We start from the raw sequence: 10,920 nt of genomic DNA, 5'->3' as shown, positions 1-10,920 counted from the left end.
GACGGCGCACGCCCCGCTGCGACGCGATGGCGCGGCCGCCTGCTAATGGGGAATAGAGAGGGAGAGCGCGTAGGGGCATGGCGCGGTGGCGGGGAAACGGAAGAGGATGAGGAGGGTGCAACACTGTGTGGCGATGCTGGCTGTGCTAGGGAGGGGAGCAGGGTGCTCCGGCGGCCATGGGGAGAAAAGGAGAAAATGAGAGAGAAGAGTGGGGAGAGATGAAGGGCAAATTGGCTGCCTAGCTCGGGAACCGACGCAACGTTAAGCGGCGTGGCACCGCTTTGACTAATATAGCTAGGCTATAGCCACACATGAAAGGAGAAGAAAAAACTGCATAGGTGTTTCTCAGTTCTCCTAAAAATTGTACAGAGCACCAAAGTGTACACAGTAAAATCCCTCTAGAAATCAAACTATATAACCTCTTACGTGTCAACATCACAGTAATTCAGAGATAGGCTCAAAATTATGAGAAAAATGAAGTGGGTTGCCCTTTAATATAGTAGTTATTCTACAGGCCCAAGGAAGAGGCCCAGGCCGAGCCGAGCTACCTGAAGTATTCAACCAGGCCGGTCGGGACCATCATATCCAAGATATATCCTGGTGATCCAGACCCATCATCGGTTTGCTGACGGGATCCTTATCCAACGCACACGTCGACGTCGTCGCCAGCACGGCACGTCGCGTGGATCGCTCGCGCCAAAGAACGAGGAAAAAAAACTCGAAAAGGGGAAGAGGAATTCCAGCGCTCCCCTCGGAACTATCGGATCTCGAGAAGACGATATCCTCGCTGCGCTGGCTCCCACTCGTCGTCTTCCTCCTCCAAATCCATCGTCTTCCTCACCCATCCATCCACTCGCGAGCAGGGCAGCCGGCCATTGATTCAGCTCCAAGGTACGAGGTCGTTTTCCACTCCACTGTCGCCACCACCACCAGTAGTCAACTCCCCGATTTGCCGCGACTTTTCTCCGTTACCACTTTTTTTTTACGGAAAGTAATAGTGTGGTGGTGTGCGATCGCAGGAACGTACACGCACGCAGGCACGCGGGCCCCGTCGCGCCGTTAAGATGATGCGGTGCGCCGTGAAGGGTGGTGGCGTCGGGGTCGTCGTCGGTGGCGGTCAGCGGAGGTCATCGTCGGCGAGCGGCAGCGGCTTCGGCAGCAGGAGCGTCGTGCGGATGCCGGAGGACCGCGGGCTCTGCTGCGGCGTGAGGTCGCGGGCGGCGGATCTCGCGGGGCTCGAGATGGGCCGGCCGGCCGCCGGCGCGGTGTTCCGGAGCCCGCGCTACGGCCGCGTGCGCGCCACCGCCGGAGGTGCGTCGTTCGTTGCTCCGGTCCCGCGTCTCTGGTAGTCTGGTTGGGGGCTTGCAGGGGATGCGTGCTTCTCCCATCTGGGGATGGTTGTTAGGGCTCACCTCTAGCCTCTACGCTCTAGCAGCACCAAAATCGTCGATAGATTCCGCGTGGGAATGTGACGGAGGGTCATGCGTGCAGTGCCGTGTCGGGTATCAGTTTTGTTTTGTTGGGGGAATTGTTGGAAACATGGATGAGCTTGCATCGTCATCGTCCTGGGTGGTGGTTGGCAGGGGACTTGACATGCTTATTGTCTGTCTTAGATTCAGCTTCTGATTGTGTCACCGGAATGTCCTTGTGCTGTTTTGCATAGTAGGCTCCGAATTACACACGCTGTTGCTGAAGAGCTGTCACCGCTGTGTGAGTATCCCATTTGGATTAGCTGTACATTGTGACCATGGCAGCGTATATCACTCTGTTGTTTTGTACGGTTCTCTTTTTTGGGGCTACTGAAGGGGTAGGTAGTTGATGATATTGGTCCTGGAATAATGTGTTTTCATAAGAAAAAAATGGGGGACAAACATTTTTTCAATGTTTTAAATTTCGTGAGAACCCTAAAGCAAGATGATCAGTGGGCTCTTAGATCCTTGTGATACTGTTTCCAACCTCACAGTTGTTGTCCATGCCTTGTTCACAGCTTCGTTTCTGCAAGTTGGCACTTGATGAATATATGCTTTTGAACATGTCAGCTAATCTTGACTCATGCACTGCCTTGTCCAGTTGACCCTGAGGATATTCTGCCCGACAAGGTTCAGGCTAAATCTTCTGGAAATGTTCTGCCATATGTTGGCGTTGCTTGCTTGGGGGCAATTTTGTTTGGCTACCATCTCGGGTATGTTTTGTTCTTTGCTGTGAAAAATCTCCCATGCGAAGAGGGATAAAGCGCACAGTTTCCTTGACTGAATTTTAGCAAAACTGAATATCTCATTGGAACCTGTGTGATGTAGTGTGGTCAACGGTGCACTTGAATATCTCTCGAAAGATCTTGGGATTGCTGAAAATGCTGTGTTACAAGGTATGCCATTCTTTTACCTGCTCAATCTATAAGCCATCCTTCAGTTATTTGTACACAACCTTCTCTTATTGTCTGCAATAGGGACATTTGAAATTTCAGTTATGTACAACCTTTTTGTTTTGTTGCAAGAAAGTGTTTGCATAGTGCAGTGATGGATAAGAATAACATATACGCTAGGACTTCATAGCATGGTTCCATAAGATATTGTTTTGTGTATATGCTTCACAATGCATATGCTTCTTTTTCAGGATGGGTGGTTAGCACAACCCTGGCTGGCGCTACAGTAGGTTCATTTACTGGAGGTGCTTTGGCTGATAAATTAGGGAGAACACGGACATTTATCCTGGACGCAATCCCTCTTGCTGTAGGTGCATTCTTGAGGTGTGTTTCAGACTCACTTCGTTGCTTTAACAATTTGCTGTTCAAAAGGTATAGTAGTGCTATGCAAACCTAACACGCCATACATGTGTAGTGCAACAGCTCAAGATGTTCGCACAATGATTATTGGTCGGTTACTTGCCGGAGTTGGTATTGGGATCTCTTCTGCGCTTGTACCCCTTTACATATCTGAGGTTTTTTAATATATCAAAATTATCGCAATCATTTTTCAGAAACCTCTGTCTGTGACTTTGAACTTTGCCAGCTGAACTATTTGCATCTTGCAGATTTCACCAACTGAAATACGAGGAGCACTTGGTTCAGTTAATCAACTTTTTATCTGCATTGGAATTCTCGCAGCTTTGGTAGCTGGACTGCCGCTGGCACAAAATCCTGCATGGTCAGTTTTCTCATCTCCTCATTCATTTATTTTACTTCATTGTTGCCTTTTGAACTTAGTTGTAATTATGCAAAAGATCACGTGACTATGAACTTCTGAATTCTCGAAACTTCAGATTTATGAAGTCATGGATGCATGTAAGACCCATTGCTTTAGTAATTTGTTTGTGAACAAATGCAACTGTAGGGAAGGAAGTTGGAATAACAGCCATGTTTGTACCCATTTAATTAAATATATATAGAAAATTACTGAGATGCAATCACAACAAATTTGGCATGATAAATAGATGAATTTTTCACTTTGTTTTATCTGTATGTGGTTTTCTCATGTGTGTAATCAGGTGGAGGACAATGTTTGGAATTTCAGTAGTTCCATCTATTTTGCTGGCTCTAGGAATGGCTGTTTCACCTGAAAGCCCTCGCTGGCTATTCCAGGTTTGTGCTGTGTAAATTCTTTCATTCACCATATTTTGTACTCGGGTGGCAACACGACACTCGAGAATAACTTATTGTGATTAACACAACACTCGAGAATAACTTCTTTATGCTTAACTGCAGCAAGGAAAGCTTTCTCAAGCAGAAGCAGCCATAAAAAAATTGTATGGGAAGGAAAAGGTTACTGAAGTTATGTATGACCTAAAAGCTAGTGGTCAAGGATCTAATGAGCCAGATGCCAGCTGGTTTGATCTTTTCAGCAAACGCTATTTGAAAGGTATATTTCTAGATTGTATTAGATTTGACTTCTTTTGTCTCTTTATATTTTGCACCCTATCATGATAAAATGTTTTCTGATTGTTTTTCTGAACCCTTCTATTGCTAGTATCAAATAAGGTCGGTACCAAAAAACTTATGGATAAAGTTTGATGTGTCTTGGAAGTCCTGAATTTTGTAGATGCAAGTGGTTTGGTGATAGGATCTTTGATCCTACCAGGCCGGTTACGTAGATTGTAGGGGTGGAAGTGTGCTGGACGAGGGAGAGGAAGGTGGCGCCGGCGGCTGGCCGCCGTCGCGAGGTTGGAGGAAGGCGGCGCAAGGGAAGGAGCGGCGGCTAGGGCAGGGAAGACCGACTCCTCAAGGAGTCGGCAATAACGATCTGTTTATTGCTTGCTTTCTCACGTACGTTTTACAGCAGTATAAATAAGCTAATGAAAAGGATAAATGGGCTAAGCCCCTAATTTAGGCCCACTAATGGGCTTCCTCCTGCTATAGGCCAAACCGGTCATAACATCTCTCCTCGCCTTCTCAAACAGCTCGTCCTCGAGCTGGATAGCTGGAAACTGCTGGCAGAACTCATCCCGGAACGGCGTCGGCCTTGGAGACGGCCGCGTCAGCAAGCCCAGCTGCGACGACATCAGCCGCAATGTCGTCTACGGTCTCCAAGTAGAACAGGCGTGGACAAACGTGGCCCGGTACATGGAGCTCGTCGCAGTTGAAGCACAACCCTTTACGACGGCGCTCGAGCTGTTCGGCCGTGGTCAGCCGACGGAAAGGCCGCATCGCGGTTGGATCGGAGTGCCCCGCATGAGTCACAGCCGTGAGCGCCTGGCCTGGTGGTGTCGGTGGAGGGCGGGCGGCCGGCTGAACGTCGCTGGCCGGGAAGGCCTGCTGCATGGCCCGGGTGCGCTGCTCGAAGGCACGAGCGTAGTACATGGCCGACTGCAGGTCCTGGGGATCCCGCATCTCCACGTCGACACGAATGTGGTCCGGCAGTCCGCCAATGAAGAGCTCGGCGCGCTGCTGCCCCGTCACCCCGGGCGCATGGCATGCGAGGGCCTGGAAGCGGTCGGCGAAGTCCTGTACCGTGGTGGTGAAGGCCAAACGCCCGAGTTCCGCCAAGCGACTGCCGCGAATCGGGGGACCGAAGCGTAGAAGGCAGAGCTCACGAAAGCGGTCCCATGGGGGCATGCCGCCCTCGTCCTGCTCGAGGGAGTAATACCATGTCTGGGCGGCGCCGCGGAGGTGGTACGAGGCGAGCCAAGTCCGGTCCGAGGCGAGGGTGCGCTGCCCTCGGAAGAACTGCTCGCATTGGTTGAGCCAGTTGAGGGGGTCCTCGACACCGTCGTACGTGGCGAAGTCGAGCTTGGCGTAGCGTGGGGGGGGGTTGGGCCGGCGGCGCCCTGGCCGGGGTACTCCGCGCGGCCAGCGGAAGGCTCCGCAAAGCGCGAGTATGCCGGCTCCGGAAAGGAGGGCCTCGGAGGGTCCCCGGCAGCCGTGTAGACGGGAGGAGGCGCCGATGCGGCCGAGTAGACGGGCGGGGGCTCCGTCGCGGTCACCCACGCCGGCAGGCCGCGAGGGCGACGGCGGAAACGGCACCCGCTGGATGGGGACGCCCCGGGGCAGCGAGGCGGGCCCGGCGCTAGGGGCCGGCTGCCACGACGACCACGACGGTGGAGGCGGCGAGGCCGGGGGCGGGGCGGGTACGCCCTGGACGGGCGGAAACGCTGGCGCGGCCGAGTAGGCGTTGAGGGCCGGCGACAGCGGCGGCGTGGTCATCCCCTGCGTGCCGATCAGGTACAGGCGGATGCCTTGGACCGCGATGGCCAGATCGCGGATGGCCGTCGAGACCTCCTGCTGCGAGAGGAGGGGAGCGACGTCGGAGGCCCCCGCCATGGATGCCGCGGCTCCCGTGGAGGGCGGCGGGTTGGGCGGCGCGGAGGTGGTGGTGGTGGCCGGCGAAGACGACATGATCGTACGAGGACAATCTGATACCAAATTGATAGGATCTTTGATCCTACCAGGCCGGTTACGTAGATTGTAGGGGTGGAAGTGTGCTGGACGAGGGAGAGGAAGGTGGCGCCGGCGGCTGGCCGCCGTCGCGAGGTTGGAGGAAGGCGGCGCAAGGGAAGGAGCGGCGGCTAGGGCAGGGAAGACCGACTCCTCAAGGAGTCGGCAATAACGATCTGTTTATTGCTTGCTTTCTCACGTACGTTTTACAGCAGTATAAATAAGCTAATGAAAAGGATAAATGGGCTAAGCCCCTAATTTAGGCCCACTAATGGGCTTCCTCCTGCTATAGGCCAAACTGGTCATAACATTTGGGCAGAGCAAACTTGCCTATATTATCATCTATGACGACCAAAAAAATGCACAGTAATGTTAGAAAATATTAGAGTGATGTTTATGCTCTTACATTTGCATAGTTGCAAGCTCGAAACTACAATCTCAGGATTAGCTTAGAACTTCAACCTAGCAAACTGTTACTACCATCCATGTTCTTGACAGTCTACAACGCCATGAACTCAGGCTAGACGTTGATTCTGTAGGGGCTACATAACTTGGCTAGCACTGTATGATTATTTGTTCTCTTATTAGTGCTTGTATCATAGCTAATGATTATGATGAAATTCTGCTACATGTTCTTGACAGTCCACAACGCCATGATTTTTTTGTTCTCTTATTAGTGCTTGTATCATAGCTAATGATTTTCTTGTTCTCTTATTATGTTGCAGTTGTTAGCATGGGAGCGGCACTGTTTTTGTTCCAGCAACTTGCTGGCATAAATGCGGTTGTATACTACTCTACATCAGTGTTCCGCAGTGCCGGCATTACGTCCGATGTTGCAGCGAGTGCTCTTGTCAGTGCCGCCAATGTTTTTGGTTAGTTCAATGTTGTTAATAGTATTTTTGCTGTAACTTTCAACACCTTCTTCCTGAGAGGTATTTATACTTCTCATAGGCACCATGATTGCGTCTTCACTGATGGACAAGCAAGGAAGGAAGAGCCTTCTGATAACAAGCTTTTCTGGAATGGTATTGACTCTCTCTACAGTAAACCATGTGTGTTTATGTTTCTCAATGTAGAAATGGCCTGCAAATTAACCTCTTCTTTTCTCTTGAAGGCTGCATCAATGTTACTCCTGTCACTGTCCTTCACCTGGAAGGCTTTGGCACCTTATTCGGGCACACTTGCTGTCGTTGGCACTGTCCTGTAAGTGGTTTATGTTCCCCTAATATTGGCCCTGTGCTGATCCTTTTATCAATTTGAGTCATTTTAACTTGAAATCTTGTAAATACAATTTTATTCAGGTATGTGCTGTCTTTTGCTCTTGGAGCTGGCCCTGTTCCAGCACTGCTCCTTCCCGAAATATTTGCCTCCAGAATAAGGGCCAAGGCTGTTGCATTATCACTGGGCATGCACTGGGTAAGTCTCTAGTCACTAGCCAATTGTATATAGTTTCCTTCTATAGCAGTATATCCCATACATTGTCTAAAAACCAAGGCAGTCGTTAGTTGTGCATTTAGTGAAGTCTGATTGATATATGGATGTGATAAATTGTTTTATAGTGTTAAGATTTGTTCCCTTCGTTAGACAGTTGAAATTGGAAAAAGGAATGCATCCTGCTTCATTTTGTAGCATTGAGAAACTGGACACAGATCCCGGTGATGCAGGTGGTCCATCATTAGGGTACTCTCTACCCTATTTAGTAAAAAAAAAGAACTACCTTTTGCCCATGACATCATCAGTTAGTTTATTTTTTAGACAAAAGAGAGTAAAGGGTACCCTAATGATGGACCAGTTGCATCTACAATTATCCTTGTAATACCTCTCTAGATGTTCAGCATGTTGTGTGATTATTAACTTATTGTGTCGCCGATTTGCATACTGGCACCATGATTCATTATCTGTTCTTTCTCGCTGCAGATATGCAACTTCTTTATTGGCCTGTACTTCTTGAGCGTCGTTAACAAGTTCGGAATCAGCACCGTGTACTTGGGATTCGCGTCCGTATGCGCTCTCGCAGTTCTCTACATAGCTGGAAACATTGTCGAGACCAAGGGGCGGTCCCTGGAAGAGATAGAGCGTGCTCTAAGCTCGCCCAGTAAAGCCGACACCAGTCGCGCTGGTGCCTTTTTGGTGAGCGATGAATGAGCAGGAGCACAAACATCCCTGAACCTGGAGATGTTTTTTGTTTCCAGCTTTTATGCGGTTAACTGAAATAAGCCAGCTGCAAGATCACCTAATGCCATGAAACCGTCAGGGCTTAGGGGGCGCTGTGGCCAGCCAGTGAACTTGGCTGTTTGTTCTGTCAAACTTCAGAATTGAATAGCTGCAGTGCCTGGAGGCGGAAAAGAAGTAGGTTGTTTTGTAGTGTATAGATGAACTAGTTTTTTTTCTTCTAAATCTGCTGGGAATAAAATACCAATTTGTCGAGTTTCAAGCGAATTGTTTAACTATATATTTCCCATCTAACTAGCTCTCGTTATTGGAGATGGTCAGTAATGTTGGATTCAGATGGTGACTGATATGATAACATACCGTGGATTACTTCTCTCGATCGCTGCCATTCAGGGGGAGTCTTATTATCTCTCTAGCATCCAGGTTCCTTTCCCTCCCCACTTTTTCAATTGGCTGCTGCGAAGTCAGGATTTGTGGCGGCAGTGCTGGGACTGGGAGGCCAGGCCGCCGGTGATGCTAGGAGCAAGAGGCACCGCTAGTGCAATCTGTGGCTCACCCTGCTGCAAGGCTGACCGTTGGTGGTACACGGTGCTGCAAGCCTAGCTGCGGGGTATTTTTAGTGAGTTTTTTTACGAGGATTGAGAGATATACAATATTGCGAAAGTGCAGATATCATGATGAGGTAGCAAAGAGAATTGGTTAGTATGTTCTTCGGATGGGGGATCGTTAGTCTTGCCTCTAATCGTGTGCATTTGGTCATTTCATTTGGTGAATGCCATTTGGAGAGAGATCGCCGACTACCGGCAAATATTCATTGACAGTTTCCCTTTTAGGGAAAATTTGTAAAAGTGAATGTAAGACATCTAGGGATTACTAAATGTCAATGTTTTAAGATTATTTAAAAGTCAACATTTTCTAAAATTGGCCAAGTTTATATAAAAAAATGTGAACAATTACAATACTCACCAGTATCAATAGATTCACTATAAAATACATTTTCTTAACATATCCAGTGTAGACATTTTTTTCCTAAATATTTACTCCGTAGTTAAAATTAGCAAGGTATGGATTGACTTACCCAGAAAGTTAGAATAGGAGTATCGTAGATTATCAATTGCCTTACTCAGATCATACACTTTATGAATGAAAGAGAAAAAAGAAAACGAGTGTTCATGGCAGAAATGAGAACGTTTCCTACTAATAATTTCCAGAGAAACCAGATCACTCCATTTCACCGATGATCGTCCTATGGACCAAGCTCTTGAGCTCGGCCCGCCGCGCGTCGGCCTTGAGCTGCGCGAGCCGCTGCCTCTTCACCTTGGCCTCCAGCCCCGCCGCCTGCGCGTCCCCCATCCGCTCGAACACCGTCCTCATCAACCCGGGCATCACGCACTTGGCGTCGATCGCCTCCGCCTCGGCAGCCAGAAACAGGTACATCCCTTGCAGCTCCGCGTACGTCCTCTGCTCGTGGTGCGGCGCCGCGCGGGGAAGACGGAATGGCCTCTTGGGCACGCCTCCCAGATGCGCTTCTAGAATAAGAATAAGACATATTATATAACGCATAAATAACTTTCTATTATTTTCTAATAGATCATCCATTAGCTAAGGGAATACCACTCTTTTTCTATTTCTCTAAAATCCTGCATGACAACTCTGAATGAAGGCAAACATCACCTCATTGTACATGCCCTTATAGATACTACACAATAAAACACAAAATAAAGAGGAGAAACACACTATCATCATGCAAAAAACAATAGAAAATTGCCATTATAAATCAGTAAAAATAGTGCAACTAACGAAAAAGAGAGTGAAAAAAATAAACTACCATAGTTGGTGTGATAACCATTAAGATATGTCATTGCAGGTACATAATGAATTCCACTGTGATATAAAATAGAAACTAATTAATACCCATGATGAAGATATACACGCAAGCATATGACGAACAAAATGAGAATTGCCATGGTGTGAAAATATGAACCACCAAAACATTACCACATTCACAACAATGAGCTATCACAATGTGGAGATTCCATGATAAAAGCATCATAGAATGCACATAGATATGCCCAAAAAATGTACATGTGCAAACCAGTTCATATTTCATGTTTAGCAAATGACACATGATGCAAACAAGTGCAAATTTCGAGCCATCTTGAAATAAAATTACCCGGAACACAAATAACAACATAGTGCTACCAAAAATACACCTATAGCTAAGGACGAAACACCATGGAGACCTAACATATAGCCATAGTAGCAACACACATAAAAATTACATAATCATCACTCATATGGGAATTCCCACCTTTCAAAAATCATTTTCTCATAAAAAATTATGAACTAAACTAGAAACTTCAATGGACAGAAGCCCAACAAGATTTAGGTGAATCCACAAAAACCTAGACCAATACCACAAAGAGACACGGAACATGTGTCGACCATGCATTTTTTTTCAAAAATATGAACAAAACTTTGAAACTTAGATTCCCCTATAGAAACATAGATGATCCCCGGCCACCACTCCACATGACTAACCCATAAATCCACCACCCACGGCGAGCCAACCTACTCGGCTTCCCCGATCATCTATCACCTCTAGCAACCGAATCACACCACTAAAATCAGTAGCTGCCACTTGTCCATGGAAAATGCATCCTCAATCAAATGGATAAAATCATTAGATACAACAAACTAATAAGATGAGAACTACAAAATTGTCACTGGCGCTTCATAAAAAACATCACCATCTCAGGACCAATACCATGCATTGAGGCAAAAGGTGAGCTCAGGGCAAACGATTTCCATCAACCCATGTTCATCAATCCAAGCCTTACAAAACTACAAACGGACATTGTACGTGGGTTCTATAGAAACCC

At 47.8% G+C, this 10,920-nt stretch overlaps 1 protein-coding gene across 1 annotated transcript; it reads left to right on the top strand.

The window, feature by feature from the left end:
- Window positions 1-709: 709 nt before the first annotated feature.
- On the top strand, window positions 710-8,373 carry LOC127341056 (plastidic glucose transporter 4). Its single transcript, XM_051366822.2, has 14 exons — window positions 710-891; window positions 1,020-1,311; window positions 2,071-2,182; window positions 2,298-2,365; window positions 2,614-2,746; window positions 2,838-2,937; window positions 3,031-3,143; window positions 3,484-3,577; window positions 3,701-3,854; window positions 6,592-6,738; window positions 6,818-6,891; window positions 6,981-7,069; window positions 7,168-7,282; window positions 7,784-8,373. Exons 2-14 carry the CDS (start codon window positions 1,065-1,067, stop codon window positions 8,009-8,011), a joined length of 1,674 nt encoding a protein of 557 aa, XP_051222782.1. The 5' UTR covers window positions 710-891; window positions 1,020-1,064; the 3' UTR covers window positions 8,012-8,373.
- The last annotated feature ends 2,547 nt before the right edge of the window (window positions 8,374-10,920 follow it).

This window comes from Lolium perenne, chromosome 3, assembly GCF_019359855.2.
Source record: "Lolium perenne isolate Kyuss_39 chromosome 3, Kyuss_2.0, whole genome shotgun sequence".
NCBI classification, from domain to species: Eukaryota; Viridiplantae; Streptophyta; class Magnoliopsida; order Poales; family Poaceae; genus Lolium; species Lolium perenne.
Note: the sequence above shows the minus strand (reverse complement) of the source record. Positions and strands in the feature narration are given on the sequence as shown.